This window comes from Ixodes scapularis, unplaced genomic scaffold (assembly GCF_016920785.2).
Source record: "Ixodes scapularis isolate PalLabHiFi unplaced genomic scaffold, ASM1692078v2 PGA_scaffold6__148_contigs__length_123643588, whole genome shotgun sequence".
Classification (NCBI taxonomy): domain Eukaryota; kingdom Metazoa; phylum Arthropoda; class Arachnida; order Ixodida; family Ixodidae; genus Ixodes; species Ixodes scapularis.
In genome coordinates, this window is record NW_024609881.1 from 45384797 (window position 1) to 45406853 (window position 22057).

Consider the following 22057-nt stretch of genomic DNA (forward strand, 5'->3'; position numbering starts at 1 on the left):
GCTTCCGAAAGAACGCAAGCACCACGTGATAAATAAAGACCAGTCACGTGATAAATACAGACCACTTTTCCGCGGGCGCCAACTACAAATTCGTTTTGCGCCGTAAATATAGCTCTAAAAATTTTTTTTCTTCGTTGTAAAATCGTTTTATGGCGTCCTTTTTCCATCTAAGCCGTTTAAAAAAAATGTTTTTTTCCTTTGCATGTGTCCTTTAAAAAAAAAAAAAAAAAAAAACCCGATTGGCGATTGAAATGCCGACTTGCGCTTTTCCTCTTCCTGAAAAAGAAGGCATGCAACCCCCGACCTACTCTATACTTACGACCACTCGGGCACGTAGCCAGGATTTTGTTTCGGGGGGGGGGGGGGGGGGGGGGGGGAGCCGCCCATGACAAAATGCTGTATGAGGGGGGGGGAGAGGAGCTCCCAGCAGAATGGAAGATTTCGGGAGGGGCCGGGCCCCATGGGTCTCTCCCTTAGCTACGTGCCTGCGACCACTCCACCTGGAAACACTCTCAGCACGCACCTCCCGGAGGGCCTAAAGCCCCTCTGGACTTTAGGTGTGTTTCCTGGTCGTAAGAAATTTTAAGAGGTTTCAACAAGTCTCCTCTCTCAGTCGCACTCGGTTGCGAGCACTTATGAGTTGTGAATGCGAAAGCATGAATGTCGTTCTTGTGCGCGTCCTCGTGAAGTTGCAGCGCCTCTCAGACATCGGCCCGTGCCGCCGCGGCGGCAAGGAATCCGCTAGCGCGCTCGGGCGGCCGTGCCTCCGCCCGAGCGCGCAAGCCGATTTCTTTTGCCGGGCACGCAGTGCCATGGGGTGGCGCTGACTGAAACTGACGCGCGGCAGCCGCCTTCGGCTTCATTTACTTGCCGTTTTGCGTGACTTTTTGCGCGGCTTCACGAGTTTATCTGCCCTTTGGCACGGCTGATGATGAATAGGTTGAATATGATCCTCAATATCCGTAAATGACAATCGCACGTTTGTATATTGAGCCTGGTGGCTGTGTTTTTTGTTATAAACGGCCCACTCTAGCAAGCGCTCTGAGAGGCCCAGCTTAGAGCACGTGACATCCGACGCAGTCGTGACGTAGGTCGTCTCGGGACGAGCAAAGCTACGGCGAGGCTGACGTCGAGGGGATGGCGAAGCGCACATGAAGGCACCCTAGGATGGCCTAGTCGTTCCAGCCACCGAAGCGGCTGCTTTTGTACGAATTTTGAGTGACGGGTTAATCTTTTATAATCTTGTAGGGGGACATAGCTACTTCTGGAACATACAAAAGGTATTCTCGGGAACACGGGAGTTCCTCCTTCCCCTCTTCTCTCGTCGTGGCCGGAAGCGAGACACTCACCGTCACTAGCTCTCAAGGTTCCTAGACGGGCATTACAAACAAGGCGTTAGCGGCATCCACCAGACGTGCTTTTTGCTAATCATTTAATTTGTTTTTAAAATTCCTTTTCGTGACTTTTTTAACAAGATATTGGTGTGTTCGATGTGATACTGCTCCTTTGAACACATATAGACCATAAAATAAGCGCCGAAATTTCGTTGTAGTATCCCTTTAATGCTTTTGCATTAAAAAAAACATATCAGCTTTACAGTGAGAAATTTTCTGCCCCAATTTTTTTTTTTTTCTCTCGTTGACCCGGAACTACAGCCGCACCGGATTGTCTTTGCGGTTGTTCCTTTCTATCGAAACCACATTCCTTGCGCCCTTCCCTTCTTTTACCAACGTTACTGGAGAAAATATTATAAATTATAAGCCCGATAAACGCTGGTCTTTCCGGCATTGAAATTAGACACCGAAAAACACCAATTCAAAGGAAAAACATAAACCAATAAATAACCCCTGAATTTGAAAAGAAATAAGAAAATAACCAAAGCACCGAACCCTAGGTGTCACGCCGCTGTGGTGGTGCTGCTATGGGAACATGTGCAAAAGATGTGAGCCTGACTTAGTTGTAAACAGGTCCGCTCGGAATGTTAGGGCGCAAACGAGCTGGTGATTAAACACGATGAACTAAACTTGAGACTAGGGTGAAAGTCGACGGTGAAGGAGAGGAAGAACAGGAGTCTCCTGTTCTCCTTCGTACCGCCTTTCTTCGAGACTCCTGTTCTTCCTCTCTCCCCCATCGCCGTCTTTCTCCTAGGGTCTCGGGGTTCATCAAGGACACATGCTCACCGGAAAAGCTCGTCAGCTTTTAAATAAATGTAGCAATATTTGTTGTTGCGCCTGCTGACCAACTTGCCGCTCTTTGGAAAACCTAGAAGCGTTCGGAAATCCGACAATAGAACAACGATTTATAGCAAATTAATTAGATAATAAAAAACAAATGTTGGAAGCTGCGGAATCACTGAACAATGCCAGGACACGAAACGCATATCGCCAATGTTGGAACCCTAGAAACTGACACTTCATTTCTAGCTTATGTAGTTTTAGAGTCTCATGTTTTGTGGTGTCGCAATTGTTCTGCCACTGTGCAGTGATTCGGACCTTTTAACAATGATCACCTTGGCGAATTGTGGAGGCTACGGCCCCCGGGATCCAATAAGAGCGTCGGAGTGAGGCACGTGACAGCACATCACGGGAGCGTTTGTGTTGACCATTGAGTGGTCGCGGGGGCTGCATCCTCCACAGTTCGCCAAGTTATCGTGAACCCACGGGAAAATATCTGGAAAGAACAGACAGATTTCAGGTTTGTCGCCGGTGTTCTTCTAGCGTTTTAATGAGAAAAATGATAATGGATTACTAGTATAGCCATCATCTTCGCCACCCGTTTCTTTTTGTGTGTGTGTGTGCTTGAAAAGAAAGATTGAGCAAAAAGGTACCCGGTATGTTCAATCACTAATTACAGTTTTTATTTATTATTAATTTATTTTTTTTTTTTTATCAGTGTGGGATGCATTAGAGTTTAGTATAGCAATTAGACAAGCAAAATGCTATGCTCGGTCCTGCGGAGCGCAAGTTCATCTGGGTTGCGATGATGCCAGAACGCCGAGCTGTCATTAAATAATGAAAAAAAAAAAAAAACAGCTGGGTAGATTTTAAAGCATCTAGCATCGGTCTACCCACTGTCCTTTCAATCAAAGCCAATCAAAGCTCGGCCCCGCAACTCCTGCGCAGGAAGCAGACGACTCGCTCTCCGTTAGCTTGTTGTACCTCTTACAGACTAACGCAGGCTGCAAGTACGAACAATAAATAAACCTAGCATATAATGTCTTTAAATACCGTTTTTGTGCTACATTTTTCTTTCAACCGCGAAGACAAATAGAAGAGAAAAAAAGCAGACGACGGAGAGGCAGCGGCCTGCATTCCTGATGAGGGGATCAACCCTTCCGCCTAAAAAATGGCCCCAGATTAAAGAAAACGAAAGGTAAACTCTATAAAGGAAACGAAGCTTTTGGCGTTGCCACCCTGCTGCGAATGGCAGGCGCGCAAACCTGTCCCACTGGATCGGAACGGAGAAATAAAAAGCAAAATTATCCGAGGAAAGAAAACGTCGTCTGCTAACGAAGCCGCGCTCAGGGGCAGGGAACTTCTGCTGGCATTTCACAATAAACCGCGAAATTCCCGGTCTGATAAGCAGGAACTACGGTGCCTTGGGAGAGAGGATCCAAAAAGTCGACGCCGGAAGCGGTAAATGACAAATGAAAACGCAAAATAAAAAAGGCAGAATAAAAGAAAACCTTAGAGACGGAGAAGTAGAGAACCTAAAAGTAAGAAAAAACGGAAAAAAATGGAGCGTTTAAGCAGACGCCCTGTGCAAATAGTGTGCTTATGCGCATGCGTGCGTTGCGACGTGGCGAGGAGGATGGCGAGTGCAGAGGCAACGCAATGCTTGAAGCCTTGAAGACGCTGATGCTTTTGTCACCTCCTCTCCAGCTTGCGTTGCGAACGCGGCCCATAAGGCACGTGCCTACGTTGAGCAGTTGGAGCCACTCTCAAATCAAGACACACTACGTAGTAGATTGGACGGTGGCGCCATCTGGAGACTGCAACATGGGCTTCGGGCGTCGCGTATTTGGAGAAAGAGGGGATGTGACATTCGGAGGCCTGCGATTCTTGAGGATGGGCGTACGTCGCGTTTCGTGGCAAGTCGGGTGATTGGAGGCGGTCGTGCCCTGGGATTACTCCCTTTTCAATGCAGACTGGCGGGAAAGAATGGATTCGTGCGTGAGTACAATGTTGTCAGTCTAATCTTTCCATCTCTCCCTATCCCTCTCTATTGGAAGTTATTGTTTTTAGATTTATTTCATAATTTCAACCAATAACGCGTTGCACAAACTACAGAGACTGTGGACATAAACAGGACAATAGAAACTTCCATAATATAAAATAAAATAAAAAGTGCGTAATATATTCCTAGGTTCTGCATAGTAATCTCGCTCGTTAAAAAAAAAAAAAAAAAAAAAAAAAAAAAAAGAAAAGATAGGTGCATTATATATACTTACATTTTCACAAAGCCCGAGCTGATAACAGTAGCGTTTTGAGGTGCAATGTTTCCCTGGAATACTAGTACTAGTAATTAGTTTGTTGCAGGTTAAGAATAGTACGAAGATCTCCTACCACGAAACCCTACAATCTTTCCACATTAGCGGAGTGAGCGCTGGAAAGGAGGAAAACGCCAATAATGGCGAGAAGATGGCTTTGTGGGAGGGGTTTGTCCTGCTTTCTCTTGCTGGTTTGCTTTTCTATAGTTTTGCGTATTGTGTTGTTTGCTAGTTGGCACCTCAAAAATGCCTACAGTGTACACAGACTAACCTGACACTCTTCACAGCCTTCGTCATGTTTGTACTGAAACAAAAAGAAAAAAAAAAAGTTAGCAGATGAGTTTTTTTTTATCAAGTTAGAGTGTTCTCCTTACTTTCATGCGTTCTAGATTTCACCAGGAGACACGGGCGTGTAGGAGGCGAAATTGCGTTTTTGACACCTTACTATCGCATTTCATTGAAAGCAAAACAACAAACGCAAGTTATGAAAAAAAAAAAAAAAAATTGTCCCCATTTCTGTTAAAAGGCAGCCACAAGAAAAAAAAAATACGTTGTTTACTTTTGTTTTTGAATCTCGTCTGCTCATGCGAATTGTGAGCAGACGACAGTCGAAAGACATGCGTCGTCTGCTAAATTCTATTCATACATGCACGCACGGTCAAGCGTCTTGCGCCGACCGCTTCAAAGAAGGACGCGGCTCATTGATATTGTAATCTGCCTTCTTTTTTATTCTTCGCATCCGTTTGATGTTTGCAGGTTTCAGCAGAGGCTTGACATTTCTTTTTGTCAAACGTTACCGAATAAATAACCTGCCCGGAAAAAAAAAAAAAAAAAAAAATATTTGGGAGGACGTTGTCCTCGCAAACCACTTCTCTTCGCATTTTCTCATTCTTCGCATTTTTATCTTGACATTGAGTTATGTCGACAGTTACACGTACATTGACTTTTTTATATCGTCGTTTTATTTTATATCCAGATTTGTATGATTGTCGGCTAGCAAGAGAGAAGGCACATCGAGTGCTACATGCAAAACTTCCGCAGGACACTTTTACACATTTTTGTATTTATCTTCTCTACTTCGTTCTTTTTTCTTTTTTGAGGGGGTGGGGGGTCGAGTTACGTAAATTCCTACGTTGCTCCAACCAAATCTGTTCCGCAAGGGTGGGCCCCCGCGTGTTTATTTACATAACGCCCCAACTCTCCCCACAAACCCCGATTTTGGCCCCATCCCTCTCTTCCATTGTGGAGGTTCTCTTTAGCGACTTGCGCGTGCCGACGAATCCAAGGTTCTACAGAGTTTGCCACCCACAGAAAAACCTTACATTGACTTCCTCTTTTGTCTGATTTTTGTTTCAGGATTTTGCTTGGGTGCCCGAACACGTTATAGACGGTGAGTAGGCCTCTATCGTCTGCTATCGAGGTCATTTTGGTTTTCGGTGTTTAGTTCTTACTCAAAAAAGCGTAACACTTTTACTTTTTTTTTTTTCTCCGCTACAAGCGACGTTTTTTTGTGTGTTTTTTTCTATCTACTGTGGTCGGCCCGATACGAGTGATTGAAAGCAGAATAACTTAGACGCCTGACGGTCTAGGCTACAGCTCAAGCTTAAAAAAACACACTTTAGACTAGAGAGTTAACATTGAAAACAAGCGTCTTGGTACGTATCTAAACGTCCGGAACAAGCAAGCACGAAAGCGTCTATCTTTATTCTTTGTGGATGTTAGAGGTGATTTTCAATAATTCAATGACCTCATTGCTCCCTCGAAACGCGGTGAAAATTGGGGTCGAATACCCCCATCAAAGTGGTGGGAGATATGCCTAAACTAAACCGTTAGCTATTGCTAAATGGAAGTACGATGGATAAATAACAAAGCTGAAATGCGTCGCTCCAATCGAGGTCGACACAACGCAAATAAAAAAGAAATAAAAAGAAAGCAGCGCTATTTAAGCTGGTGTATCGCTACGTATCTCGTCATACATGTTTGAAAAGAAAAAAGTAAAAGAAAAGCAAAAGAAAAAAAACTTGGGAGCATTAGGGGGCGTGGCGTCAACCTCTAGACACATCACAGACTGATCGCGAATGTTATAAAACAAGAATCGAAAATAAAAATGGAAGTACAAGAAAAGGTTTACTATGCGTGCAAGGAAGTCATTGGGGGAGGGGGGGGGGGGGGGGGGGGGGGTGACGTTGTGTTTCGACGGGATGCGATGAGCGTGCGTAAATGTTTGTGCACGTATGTTTATGATACGTGTAAGCGCGCGTTACTGCTGACGAATCGCATGCTACGGAGGCCTATATATGTATACCATACGGGGCCTGATTAAGTAAAAATAATGAAACAGATAGTGCTCTTTACGTGGAAAGGAGTCATCAATCACTATGATGATGGGAACACGCCTCCGAGAGCTGCGTGTTACCATGACGCTTACGTAAATAAAATGAAGACGACTTTTTTCTTCTTATTTTTTTTGGTTTTATTGTATACATATATGTTACGAATTATTTTTCTGCCCAAGGAAGGAAAGGCTAATTCAAGATTACTTTTTTTTTTTTTTTTTTTTTTTTTGCGCGCGGAAGTTTAGATGCTTTTTATACGTACCGCAACATGATTCAGCATTTTTAGGTTTGGCCCTGCGGACTGCCAGGGCACGTGGCTGTTATCCCAAAGTTGAGCCTGCGTTGCTGCGCAGTTGCTGGCAAAAATCTAGCAACGTTGGAAACTGTCCCTGCTGAGACGAGTAAATTGTGCGGCGACGCGTTGTGCTTGCTCCCCTTCTATTACATACTGCCAGTACTGTGGTGTCGTGGTGGTTTAAACCTTCTTATGCCATCAGGTGTGGGCCCAAAGTAGTCGTATATGCAAATGAAAGAGATGGCAAGACGGTGAGCTTACAGAAAGCAGAAGAAAGTACAACGTTCCTCGTCTAGAAAATCTCCGGGGTGTCGCTGGGACAGTCAGTGCTGCTTTCCAACGTGAAAAAGCGCAATAATGTTTTTTTTTTTTTTTTTTTTTTTTTTTTTACACGTTTGCTTTTTTCCTCGGTTGTCGCCGGCGAAAGGTCACCGTCGCGGGCAAAGTGCTACCTACCGCGTGGTTATGGTGGGAACCCTCGTCCGAGAAATCTTGCATGCTCGCCGAATGCTCGCATACACATACCCGTCTTCACCTCATAAAAAAAAAGAAAAAAAAAAGTAAACTTTTACGCATTATTACACGCGGCGCGAAGTAGTTCTTGCGAGATTTGTTTTTGTCGGAGGAAAAAGCGATGTTTTTGCTGCTTGGAACGCGTACGTTTCGATACGATAACGTATATTCTACCTGAAATTCACCTACATATGTCTTCATTATCAACATAAAGGGGGAAATTAGTAATGCTCCGCGTGGACACGGACTTTTTTTACTACAATTCTTGAGGTGATGTTCAATGGACGTCCTGTCCGTACGAATAAGCCTGGTGCCTAAAATTATCGTTACATCTCAACCTCATCTGAGTGCGATCCTTTTCGCACATGGAGCTTCTTCAACTGGAGTACGGATTACTGATCTCAAGTCGTTTCAATTTGTTAGACGAATGAATATCGAAGTTCAGAGAAGTTTCGCTCGCGCGGCTCACCTATCGAAAGCGAAACCAGTGTACACGGCCGCACTATTAGTGCATATAACTGCTGTTAGATGGCGCCGCTATTCAACACAGCTCAGGCACAGCTTAGCTTATAGTTAAGCGATCAAGTACCGTCTCAGAGGTCTCAATGACTACAGCAGGGCCGTAACCAGGGGGGTATAGGGGGTTCTGACCCCCCCCCCCCCCCCCACCCCCCCCCCCGACATTTTTTTCTGTGTACGGCCCTGGTCGGTGCACTGGCAGCCAGCCGATTTTAATCTCCACCTCTGCGCACGCGCAGTGGCGCCGGTCGGCTACCGGGTACCAAACCGGGACCGGAATACACAGATTCATAGGCGAAAATAAGACAATAGACACTTTCAAAATGGCCGCCGTTGTCCCCGAAACCCCCCCCCCCCCGAAATTTTTTTCTGGGTACGGCCCTGAACTACAGTCATGCGAGACTGCGGCTCATTTAATTTTTATTTAAATAAAACGTTTCAACGACACAGTCAAGTAAATATTTCCGTCTTATTCTTTATCCTCTGGGCAGATGATGCGAGCAATTCATTGATTACGAAGAGGCTCTTCCACCACACAAATAATAATATTTACAAGTGTTGCTATCAAAAAACTGAATCTTAATGTTTAACCTTCGATATGAGAAATAATCGGTAGCTAGCGCAAGCCGCAGTCCACTTTTATTAATTTAATTGTTTGCCTTTCTCAGGCCTTTCTCCATTTATCCTGATGCACGCATAAAGTAAAGCAAAACGAAGTTTCAACTTAAAGAAATATAAAATTATATATTTTTGCCGGATTTCAGGTGCGCCATATAAGATTTGAAAGTTTTTTAAAGCTGGTCTAGATATGCAAAAAATCAATACTTTAGTTTACAAACTCAAACGTTAGATGGCGCAAGTTATCAACACCCTCACCTTATCCATCCGTTATTTTATTTAAAGAGGCGGGCGGTAGGCAGCGCCAAACCCGCACCGCGCGGCAACACCGCGAACCACTCCAAAACAAACCAGCAGCGGCAAAAAGCTACGCTCTTCAATCGCGGTGACCTTCTCTCCACACCCCTCGCCGGTTATTTTGTTTCGCTCTCGACGTCGCATTCTCCTTTCTGCCATCGCCGCAACACTTCCCATCGGAGTCTTGCGTCCCCGTACGCACGTTTGTCCGTAGTCTGCTGCGCGATCTCGAACCGGACTATCCAGAACGCTGCACGCCCCGGCATAATCTCAGCAGCAAACATCGACCTCTTCGATAACCAGTTCGAGATACCGACTGCATTAGTCACTCCAACGCCACCATCCAGCCAATCCACTCGAACGGCGAGGATCACTTCAAAGCGTCCACCGATCAATTCGGTAAGCGACCTCACATCTTTCTGTCAAAGAAATCCAGTTCGTTCCTCCGTGGCATCAGCTCAAAGCTCCGCGTATAGTCGCCATCATCATCGACACTATAAAAACAAAACCCACTGCAAATTAAAAAAAAAAACAAAAAAAAAAAACGCGTTTTTTGTTTGTTTGTTTTTTAGCGGAATTTGAGCATAAACGACAGATTTTCGCGTCGTCTCTTAGCAGACGACGACAACGCATCTCTTCTACTAGCGCCACAAGCCACTGCAGTAATGCGCTGGAGGCTACAGAGTGGCGTCGACGCTTTTCTGTTAGCAGACGACGACATCGCGTCTGGTTTACTAACGGGCTGGAAGCTAGAGTGGCGGCGACGCAGTCCCTGTTAGCAGACGACGACAACGCGTCTGTTTTGCTAGCGCGCTGGAAGCTACAGAGTCGGCGGCGACGCGTTTCTGTGTGAATGGAATCGGGCGGCAGCGTCTGCTTTGTGTGAAGGGAGGGAGCGACCGGTGTCAGAACCGCAATTCGTCATCGCGGCTTCCTAACATGACGTCAGCGTTAGGATCTCCCCCTCCTCGGGGTGGCGGCGTCGCTCTTTTGTCTTGGCATTTGTTTTAATCCGAGTGTCGGGCCGTCTCGTTTTTTCGGGGACGTCCTAAAATATCCGGCACGTGAAAACGGGTGACCCGCGACTAAAGGAAGAGCCGGTCGTCAAAATACCGTTACGTTCTTTAAAAGAAAAAAAAAAAAAAAGTTGGGGTAATACGGTTTACAGCTCTGCCGTACATTATCCGGTTCTTATTTATAAGGAAAATCGCCGTGTGGTTTTCGGTATTTATTTATTTTTAAGATTGCATACATTTCGGTGATCTGCTTCGAACGGATACTAAAATACAATAACTATCTCTGAAAAAAGAAAAAGCAATATAATTAAAAACTAAGAATTCTAGTCTAAGAGGGGAGTGTTTCGAGAAAAACAGTCCTAGTTGGAGACAAAATTTCAACAAATTGGTGTTCCTGGTTTTTACCAATTTTGTGTTGTTGACACCGACGGATGTTTTTCGGGTAAAACCGGGAAGTGTACGGCCTATTCATAGTCTCCGTTTTGGAAATACGTGCGCATAACCGCCATACAAATTCCAATTGTATTTCATAAGTCAGATTATTTTTTCTCTTATAATATGTGTGATTAATGCCAGTTTCTGCAACCCGTGAAGTCTTTCTTTTTTTGTGTGTGTGATAAGAACACAGACGAAATCATTTGTTCAGTTTCTTTCAATATAGCGCATATAAATCAAAGTTAAGCGGAATCCTACATTTTAGATCGAAAGATGTCAAGACTGCAAAGTCTGAAACGATTTTGTTGTTATGGGTGCCTTCGGACGGTTTTCATCTTACTTTAATTTCGTTGTCGATAGGTTCAACACCCTACTTGGTTTAAAAAGAAAACAAAAAATGTCGAAAGTGTCATATAACGAGAAGTGTACAGGAACGCACAATTGAAAACGAGAAGCAGACGACGACAATACAGTAACCCTTACAGATATCACACGCCACTTCCGGGAAGTGACGAGAGATACGTTACAAGGAAACGACGCGTATGAAAGAAAAAAAAAAAATCTATAGTTCAAACAACGCGAGTTGCGAGAGATGCAATTTCCCGGCAAAGATTTGCAGCAGTCTGCGGCGGCGAAGTTAATAACAATAATACGCTCAGCAAGAGACACTGAAATAAAGGTTACTGCACAGGAAGCTAGTTAAGAATCATAATAAAAAAAAAAAAAAAAATTGAGCCTAGTGACAAAAATTGGACAGCACAACACCGTCTCAAAACCCTGCTCTCAAAACTCAACTGAGTTTTGAAACGGCGTTGTGTCGTCCAAGTTTTGTTCCCAATCTCATTTTTTTTTTGTTGTTACTATAAAGAGACGTTTATTTTATTCAAACTGGACCTAACGCAAGCGAGCAAATCGTTCCGGCTATCATCACGACATCTCCCAGTTAAAGTCACACGCGATCAAGGAGTCTCTTTCACGCAGGAACCAAATACAAGGCAGGTCGCTAGTGTGGCGTTTTGAAGGTCAAGTTCGGTTAAAATCGCACCAGCGCGGCCCCTTTCAAGTTTCGAGCACGAACCGATTGAATTGCGGCAGTTCGGTTAGTGTCACAACTTGGAAAGTACTTCCGAGATAAAATATGGCTCCGGCGATGTTATTTGAGCGTGCTCAACCGAGACGGTTTCTTCTTTCTGGAGGACAAATAATCGGCCATCCGTGTCTGCCTTCGGCTTTTACAAAGTTCACTTCAAAACAGTCTTTGGAGTTTACTCATAATAAGGTACTACGATAAGTAAACACTGCGTCCGAAGAGTCGATACATAAAGTGGGCTGGTCCCGCGATTCTAGCCCACACACAGCGCAGCATAATTTGTATGCGGGCAGCAGAATGTGCTAACAAAATATGGGCAGACGGAGCATTTTATTACATTCTGTAGAGGTATGGTTTGGCGTTTCTTTCTTGTATGACGGTCCCTGTCCCACTGGTCACACAAAACCTGTCTGCCAACATGTCGAATAACGATTGTGCTGTTTCATATAGCCTCCTCTATACTCACAAAGCCTGGCAGCTCGATAACGGAGCCATAGAGCGCCCGGTCGCCGATTTGGAGCGCGAGGATCTGGTAGCACAGAGCATTTCTCGGGGAATTCGAGCGAGAGTTTGCAGAAACGTATCATCGAATGATATACTTCGTTTCAGCTTCGGTCCAGACGCAGCCAAAGCTACAAGCGCGAGCTCCGGGCTTTCAGCATCCCTGCCAAGCACGCGCGCTCGTGCAGTGCAAGCACTGTTCTGGGCCACATGCTCGCGTTTGTAGCATCGGCTGCGTCTGGACCGAAGCTGAAACGAAGTATAGTTTGAACTTGTTTTTCTCCCTCTAACGCAGACGTCCTTCATTTTGCGATCCCGAAGACAGTTTTTTTGTTTTCTTTTTTTTTTTGTCATTTTGCCGAGAGCTTTGTTTTTCTTCGCAAGACAACGCGTAAAAACGCCAATCTGAAAAAAAAAAAAAGAAAAAAGGGAGAGTTCGAAACTTTTTTTGCAAGAGTGTTTCAACACCGACATCTATTGTTGCGTAAGGTCTCCGCGAAGCATGGCGACGCAATGCCTCGGTTACCCAAGACGCGTGACGTCAAAGACATTGACCGAATTCGGCGCGCTGATTGGTACGAGTTTCGCGTCACCGCTCACTTGGACACCGTACTCCATTCTGGAGCAAAGCTGGCGTTCCAAACATGCGTAACTGTGAATACCTTCTGCCTGTTTTTTTCTTCTTCTTTGTTTTATTCGAAATTACTTGTCGGGCGCGCGAGCAGTGTCTTCCCTAACCGCGCTCCACAAAAGTGACACTTTTCTTTTTTAACTTCTGCCGGAGAAAAAAAATAAATCGTGAGGAGGTTTAGGTAAAGCCCCTTGATAAAAGCGTTTTTTACAACTACCGCCAACCATTGTTGTGGAAGCGCGCGAGACACGTGCCATGAGCGGGTGCTCCGCCGCCATTCGCTTCCAAGACCCGCTCATTTCAGTGCTGCGCCGCCATTTGCTTCCAAGGGCAGCTCGAGACATGGGCCTCGTGCACTCGCGCATTTGACGTTACTTGCAAGACAAACGCAAACACATCGAGGGGCTTTAGGTTTAGGGACAACACCCATTTCGTCTTCATCATGATCGTCATCATTGCCGCAACAATTTTTACCGCAAAAATAAATTACGCATCGTCGAACACCCAATTTCTGCCCAAATGTATATAGTGCTCGGTCTGCATCAGATGCCAAAGTTTCAGGGCTTGTCGTTTTACGATTTAAAAGTTACAAGCGTTTTTTGGAAATGTTATGAGGAAATGGCGGCCGACAAAACCCAGGAATGCATGGAGATGTAATGGAGATGGCGCAGCACAAGTTCGTCTGCTTCTTGCACAGGGGGTGCGATGATCTCAGGACGCCAAACTCTTATTGACTGATTGAGACCTTGAGATATGAACGTAGCATTGAGGTCTGCCTAGTAGTACCCACCATCCTTTCAATCAAAGCCGATTTGAACTCGGCGTCTTTCTGACGTCCCCACAACTCCTGAGCAAGAAGCAGACGACTTGCTCTCAGCTTTGACCCCCCATTCACACTGGAAGCGGATCCGCGTTCGCGAAGCGGTTGCGAAAGCGGTTGTATAAAGATCCAGTGCAATTGCACGCGCATTTGATGTCATCGTGTGCGCGTGCAATTGTACTGAATCCTTATACAACCGCGTTCGCTTTGCGAACGCGGATCCGCTTCCAGTGTGAATGAGCCCTTAGTTCTAGAACTTTGGCATCTCGTCCGGACATTTGGGCGGATGTTGAAGTCGGTGACAGGCTTAGAGTAAAGTCAAATACTAGTAAAGTATTTGGTGAAGTGGAAGCTCCTTCCTACTATTTCTACTTTAGCAGAGCGAACACTGGAGAGGAGACTACACCCTCTCCAGCATTCGCTCGGCAAAAGTGGCAAGAGGTGGGAGGAGCTTCCACTTTATTCCTAACCTTTCATTGACTATGCTCCGTTTCACCTTATGTTGTACCGCAGCGAAGGCTAGAAGCGCGTGCTCCTAGCGTTGGCAACTGTCCTTAGTGCACGAGAGCTTGTGCCGCCGAGACGTGCCCTAGAGCAAGAGCTCGCGCTTGTATAGCCTTTCCCGCGGTACATCATAAGGTGAAATAGAGTATATAAGCGTTCTTCGATGTGTCAATCATTTTTTAGCTGTAAAAAACAACAACAAAAAAAAAAAATCCCTACGTTTTAGGGGAAAAGCTGTAACTTATTTTTGTAGTGAAAAAAAAAAAAAGAAATCAGGCCTTTTTTGTATGTTTGTGCACGACCTGTTCCCGTGCGCTCAAACACGTGCACCTTGCACGTTGCACCTGGAGGTAGCCTTGGTAGGCTTGCAATTGAACGTGCTAGCTCGCACCACAAGAAACGTGGCGGCGGCTAGATGTCCTGCTTGCAATCGTGCGTAGCTATTGAGGCCGACGCCTCCTGTGCAATGCATTCTTCTTATCGTTGAGCGGAAAACCGACATCGGGTTCCGTGTTGTCCGTGCATCGCGCGCAATCGTTGCAAGGTCGCTTTCCAAATCGCATCATGAATAACTAATCAACGCGTCAGAGCCCGTACATTTCCCGATAGCGGCCTTCCTACTACTTGAGAGTGGATGGTTGATGCGATCGGCGAAAGGTACAATGCTGCCTAACCCAGTTAGCAGACGGTAGCAAGTACTGTAGCAGACGCTGTAGCCTGTCATAGACGACTACAGATGCTGTAGCAGACGCTGGAGAGATGCAAACAAACACTGTAGAAGACGACAACAGAGGCTGTAGCAAACGTAAACGCTGTAAAAGGCGACAACAGCCGCTGTAGCAGATGGTGAGACGCTGCAGCAGACGATACGGACACTGTAGCAGACGACAACACACCTCGTAGCGGACGGTAACAGACAAGTTTTAGTAAACCGTGTTTCCCCCTCCGCTAGCCCTTCGCTACGAAGAAACCGCCACTGCGCCTGCGCGCCGATAGCCTTGGCTGTAGAGTTCCGGGCAGCGGAGGGGCTTAGCGGAGGGGGAAACACGGTCTACTAAAACTCGCTACTGTGAAAAACGGTTCCCTAAAGTAGACGATAACAGACGCTGCAGCAGACGAGAAACACGCAACAAGAAAAAAAGTTAATTGCGCCTTATATTTTTTACTTATTTATTGTTATTATTTTTTCTTACGACTGCTAGCGGGTTGTTGCAAGGCCGGATGCATCCCGACAGTTGGCATTAATTGTTCTTTGAGCATCCGTCGCAGTGACCTAGATTGACGCTTTTTTTTTTCTTTTTCTTTTTGTAACTAGCAATTTGTCCGGTGGGAAACTCTAGCGAAACTGGAGATGCGCTCATTCACACTTTTTCGCCGCCGCCAACAGTTCCCTTTGTACCTATATACGTTATCCGCAGTGAAGGCCCGATGGAGGTTCCGAAATTCCGGATACAAAGAGCACGTCGTACAAATTAGCGCAGCGTTGCTTCTTCAATTAAGTTTTAAAAAAATGTTTCGCTTTAGGTAGTTCTTTATTTATTTGCATAGTCTCCAGTCAGGAGAAAGGAAGCATACCCAACACAACTGTCCAACGATCGAGAGCGCTTTAAAACATAGTTCAGGGAACCAATAGAGTGTCCGAGAACGTTCAGAGCTCCAGCATTCCGTCAAAACATAGTTCAGGGAACCAATAGAGTGTGCGAGAACCTATACGAGAGCAGGGCCAGAATAAAGAACCTGACAATTTCGTCTCAATTCTACAATAGTCCCAACTAAACTCTCTGGCGTCACGCGACTGCGGTGGCGCCACTGTCGGTGGTAGGCACTGCGCAAGCGCAGACGCTGCATCTCGCTCAAATTCACAGCGTCTGCGTAAGTTCCCGTGCAAACTAGAACAAACAACAACTAGAAAACAGGTTAGCAGGGTCACGCCGTTAGCGTTCTTCTCGCGGTTGCCTCAGAAAACAGGAGAAACGCAATCACGAATATGCCCTCTGTGGAGATTGCGAAACTGAGAGCTCTCCTGCCCCGTTTCGTGTCTTCATCCGGGGTCGTTCCTCAGCGCTTCGGGCCGGCTTCCGGGCGGCGGACGCGGACAACAGCGGGCGCCTGGGACCCCGGACAGCGTTGGCGGCTGCCCGAAAGTTGTTGGCCGACGAGCCCGGACAACAACAGCCCACCAACAGCGAGCCGCTGCTCGGCAGGGCTGGGGAGAGGTCAGCACCGGACGGTACGTCAAAGCACTTTTCGTTTATGTGTTGCTTTTTTCTTTTTTTGAACAGAGATATATATTTTGTTGTCAAATATTGAGGTGTTTGTTTACAAAGACAATCGACGTTTCTTTGTTTTTTTTGTGTGTGTTTATTTACTTTTCAAACATCGGTCTGTGATTATCGATGAAAAAGTCTAATAAAAAAAAAAACTAATTGTTAAAAAAAAAAGTCTTGGTTGAAGCAGAAATTAAATATCCAGAAATTGGCGCAACTAGTGACGTTGGTTCAATGACTCTACCTAACTTTCCACTTCTTCGTCCCTTTTTCTTCTTAAACGCAGCCTGCAATTGTTCTACCCTCGCCACGCCCGCCATCGGTTGGGGCATGAGATCCCTAAGGTCTCCTGTTCCTAGGCTCCGTTTTACCCAACGTTACTAAAACACTCAGTTGGGAAACTCACCTTTGAAACCCGGACTGCTCGCGTCCACCGAGACCAAACTAGATACGATAAGAGCGCCACCCGTTACCGACTTTTAGTCAAAACATGAAAGTTTACTTATATTGCTACCGCAAAATGGCACTGCGAGATGTCGCTACCGACCCTTCCGCGATTTAGCGCGACCTGAACCGATACGTGCGGACGTGCAATTCCCAGAGTGGCCACTGCGGGAGAAATGGCGGCGTTGCGATCGCCATTAGGTCGGTTCTCGAGTACGGATCGAAGCCACTTTTTCAAAACAGGCTCTATGGCAGTTTCCCAACTGAGCTGTTCTAGTAAGGTTGGTTTTACCTTACGATGGACTACGGACGGCGAGTGTCACGTGACCCTGGAGAGGGACGCGGCGACGCGTTGTCGCCGCGTCCCTGTCCTAAACTGGCCAGGGTGGCTAACGTGACGTCCATCGTAGCAATCCATCGGTGATTATGAACGAAGTATGGTGATGTCAAGATAGATGAATCGAATCATTTTGTCAACGGGTTATACCCACATTAATATATACTACACTGGGGAAGTAGCGCAGTGCAACGCAATCAACCAAGCACAACACCTATAAGGACCGAATGCGCCGCAAGGTTCACTTTTCATAAGCAATATCAGCCATATCACTGCCAGAGAAAAACAACTCGCACGCTTTTTTGTATAGTGTTCCGTGGTGTCTGGGAGATAATGCGACCATCCACGTCCACTGTGGATGGGGTGCTCGAGTACCTGTATTCGTTGAAACATTAGTTAAAGTGAGGCCTTATAAAATATTGAAAAAATAAAAATGCTTCAACTGGTACCGCTTCGAGGGCACAGCCGATTTAAAGCCAATTAGAAAAAAAATTAATTGGATCCTAGGATTAAGCGCGAACTTCACCAAAAAGCCAATTGTAAAAACAAAACAAAACAGAAAAAAAAAAAAAAACGGGACTGGTTAAGGGAACAGAAAGCCTCCAACGGTAAATGACCTTTCTCTAGTAAGCTTCTGCGCATGCGTACACTCCCTTCCATGGCCTTGCTATGGTAGCCTTGCTTTCCGCCGTCGCCATTTTGGGAGGGCAAAGTCCCGGTCGACCAACATATTCAGCGCCTATCTTTGCGCGTATTTCGTCCTTGTTGGCGATTCTTGTCTGAGATATATACGCTAGTATGGGGCATAAAAGGCAACGAAGATCAATGCAACGGCACGATGCCAACGTATTCTGATGGGCGGAGGCAGGATTGGCTGCCCTTCATTTGTAGTTCGTAGACAACTCCCTAGGCGGCGCTCGTTAGCGGAAAATTATAAAGCTCCTTCATGTTTTAAAAGTAGCGCAAGGTGCGTCGATGCACGAGGCACGTGCAACGTGCAGCCCTTGGGAAGATCATGGCGGGACGGCGCAGCACTGGGCTAGGTTTCAGACGCCATGTTTTTCCCAGAAGTGGCGCGCGGCACCTGCCTCGATCATTTCCACAACAATGGATGGCGCCACTTTTCCCAGGATAGAGGGACTTTAGAAAATTAGAAAAAAGTCAATTGACTGCAACATAGACCTGGCAAAACGTTTATTTTTATAATTTAATACAGTGTGACGCAGCATGCTTTTTTTTTTTTTTGATTTTGAGTTGCTTGTTACCAAGGGTTCATCGAGAAAAATTTGGGGAAAATCAAGGATGATTTCGAAAACTTTCGGGCAGGATGCAAACACTTACAATAGTTCAGCGCTAACTTCTTTTTTGTTCAAAGTGAACAAAGCATTAAATACTCTGGACAAAAAGTTTCAGCCTAAAATCTTAATTCTAAGATGTGTTAAAAAAAATTGCCGAAATATGCCTAATTAATGAAGAGTTGTGCAAGAGACCAAGTTTGTCCATTTTATATATTACCTGAAAAATAAACTTAAACTGAACCTAAATGCTTCTAGTAGACCAGTTGGCGCGCCTTATACATACAAAATAATTACGTAGAAGACAATTTTACTTTTTTATTCCTTTAGCCATTGAAGTTGCGTACCGTAGTTCCATCTCCTTTCAGACGCATATTTTTTCATTTTTTTTTTTTACAAAAAAAAGACTTTTTTTTTTTAAGAGTACGGTTATTGTGTTGTATGGACCCCCCCCCCCCCCCTATGCTATGCTACCTCATACAAATTTATTTGAAAACAAAAGATAGGCGTGACACAGCTACGACCGTCCTTATTTGAACGCACCCGCTCGTGGCTTCCGCGATTGTTGTCGGCGGTTGGCGCGATGAAACAGTTGTCCCGCTGACACTGTCGTTACTGCCGTATCAGCGTGTGGCCCAGTTGGCTCTGAACGCAACCTATAACACGCAGCCGCATGAACCGGACATTGTGCGTTTATCAACGTTCATCAGACCCGTAGGCAGTCCTTCCATCGCTTCCCCGAACAAGGTCAAGCACCTAAAAGCTCGCATAAGCCAACACATCGCCGCAGGTTTGAAACGTATAGCCAGAATCGGGCGAACCATTTGGAGTTCAACGCTCGCCTGCTGAAATCCGAGCGTTGTGCGTTGAGCTGGCACAGAGCACGGCACCACAGGACCTGTTTTTGACCGCCACATTTGCCCGATAGTGGCGACCCCTACAAGCCCTTCCCACAAAGCTCTCTGCTCGTGCCATGATTGCCGGTTTCCCCCTCTCCAGCGTTCCCTCCACTAAAGTGGAAAGAGTAGAGAGCTTTGGGGGAGCAGCTTGATCTGCTACTCGCACGAATAGAGAGAACAAGGGATGCTCAAGGATGTTGGGTTGGCTGGAGCGCAAACAGCAGAAGAACGGACGTCACGAAGGCAGCACAGCAGGCAGTCAGCAGTGACTGTTGCTGATGTCCTTGCTTATGTGATCTTTATCGTCTTTGGCGCTGTCTTGTTGCACGTTGCCTTCAGTTGTTCTTGTCTCGTTCTGACTGTTTAGCTCCATAGTGTAAATGCAATCTGTTCCCCGAACATTATTTCTCGCATCTGCAAGGGTACGGCGAGAATGTGACGACAGTGGAAACGAAGAAGGTATACTTGTATGTCGGACGTGGACGTCCGTTTTAAGCACACCCCACACAAAAAAGTAGGGAGGAAGATATGCATGTGAACATATACAGTCGCAGAGAATAGTACATACACATTCCGTGGGTGTAAGTGCAGTGCACTACACCTCTGAGGGTGCAAAAAACGGCCATCAAAAGCCGCGAGGATGAGGTGCCCACACTCTTAAGAAAAAAGGGTGTAGAAGAATGTATAGTTACACACTTTGTCCTATATAATACACCCAAAACTTCAATTCGACGTACAGCGCCGTACAGTCGAACAGATGGCCCCAAATTTTACGAGGGGCGAGTGCGGACCAATATTGTAATGTGCGCGCATGCCGGTTGTCCCCTTAAGGTGTATCCACACGACGGACCAAATCGCTGTTTTGGTCCGCGGGCCGCGCATCACGTGATCTTACGTCACCGCTTTTCGAGGTCCGCCGGCGGTCCGCGGCCCGCGCTTGTGAGAAATGCCAAGCACTTTTCTCGCCCGGATCTTGGCGGCGGACCGCGGCGTTTTTAGTATAATTTAAGTGCTAAGTCTGGCAACAAGCTGACTTTTGTTGTTTAGATTGGAATCCAAATCCAAAGTCGTGTTCTTTTGGCGCCAACTGTTGAAGACGAAGAAGACGAACCTTTTGTTGTGCGACGATGGCGGCATGGTGCGACGTTGCAACTTTTTACTTCATCGCGCTCGTGGAGCAATTTCACGCTCTGTAAGACAATAGATGCATGCCCTCTTCGGTTCACTTCAGTCCTCCTGGTCCTCAATACTCAACGCCAGGACCACCGCGGCCAAAAGTCTCTTTCGTTCAACCTCCATCTTGGCTCTTTACAAATAGCCTCAAGGCAGCTCGTTGCATGCGTTGGGCGGAGCTGTGAGGTCGAGGGTTAGACCGGCCCGTTCACTCTGTCGTCTGCTCTTTTGGTCCGCGGTGTGGATGCTCATTGCAGCCGGGCGGCCCGCGGGCCGCGCATCACGTGATCAATCGGTCCGCGGCCCGGTCCGTCGTGTGGATACACCTTTACCAGTAAGACAGTCGCAGTATCGAGCGTTCCCCTTGTCTAACAACAGTGCACAATTATGTAGCGTGACGCAGTGAGTATTCTCAGTGCGGCTGCACGCGGCTCCTCACGATCGGACCACACTCGAAGCTATAAGGAACGCCAGGTCCAATCCTGAGCCAGTCGACGTACGTATTGTCGGAACAATATACCACGCGGTTTCCAACTAGAGCTCGTGATTGGATATGGCGGATTGTATGTAGCCTTGGCGATAGGCATATCGTAAGGTGAAACGAAGCATATATATATAGCAGCCTCTCCGATCTTATCGTGGTAGTTTCGCTGGCGCGTTGCGTGTAAAAAAGAAGGAATGCGTTATTCTACCGCCCCTCTCTGATGGCCTTAACTCCAGTATACTAATATAGTATACGCTAGACTGATGTGGTACGTGTGGCGGGTGTCTTTGAGGTTCAAAGATACGCAGCTAGATAGGAGATGCTGTCCTTCTACGCAGACTTCTCGGCTTACAAATGGAGAGTGGGGGAGACGCCGGGGAGCGATAGTCTTTTTCGGTAAGGAATGCTTTTTCCGCGCGTACAAAGCAACAACAACAACAAGGTTGCCCGCATACGATGATTCGCGGCGGACAATATACGAGCCACCCTTGCCAATCCAGCCCTTTGAACATGTCACGTGCCTATACGTGCTGCGCTTCGCGTCTCCCTCCTGAAGGTCACGGCATTAAAACCGCGGTCACGTCGCTATATAGTGCCCGAGTCCCACTAGAGCGACAAACAGAAACGACCGACACCGACAAGCCTCAGACACGTGCACCACGCGTGCGTTGGTGTATATTATTTGCGGCGAGAGGTTTGGGGGTATCGCCGCCTGGTGGAATATTTCCACAACCCAGTGTGAGGATAGTTCTGGTGCAATCATGTGCAATGCCAAGTTTTGATGCACGATGAAAATAAAACATAGCCGCGTGGGTACCACGTGCACTACCCTGAGGTTTATATAGTGACCAAAACAGAAGCGCCCCTATAGCGAACTTCTCGCCGCAAATGTACGCCCTTGGCATGGCTCGCGGTCTCTCGGGGTTCGTGAACTAAGCGCGAGTGATCCGGAGCCTGCCTGCCCCAAAGACGTACCTCTGCGAGCATGCTTCGCGTGTTTTCGGCTTGTCGATTACAGTTGTTTCTGTTCGTCACTCTAGTGGGGCTCGGGCATAATGCACCGTGCAGAGACGCCGTGTGAGGCGTGGTTCCTC

The 22057-nt window shown here is 46.5% G+C and overlaps 1 protein-coding gene across 2 annotated transcripts in view; it reads left to right on the forward strand.

The window, feature by feature from the left end:
- The first annotated feature begins 4047 nt into the window (after window positions 1-4047).
- LOC8026133 (neuronal-specific septin-3) overlaps window positions 4048-22057 on the forward strand; it is a 38937-nt gene continuing 20927 nt past the window's right edge. Inside the window, exons 1-3 of one of the 2 annotated variants that reach the window (XM_029980806.4) lie at window positions 4048-4172; window positions 5846-5879; window positions 16127-16294. In XM_029980806.4, coding sequence (XP_029836666.2) covers window positions 4161-4172; window positions 5846-5879; window positions 16127-16294 — 214 coding nt within the window. In that variant the 5' untranslated portion in view covers window positions 4048-4160. Of the gene's footprint in view, window positions 4173-5845; window positions 5880-9156; window positions 9467-16126; window positions 16295-22057 lie in introns of those variants that run through there. The other variant, XM_029980807.4, reaches the window with a different exon arrangement.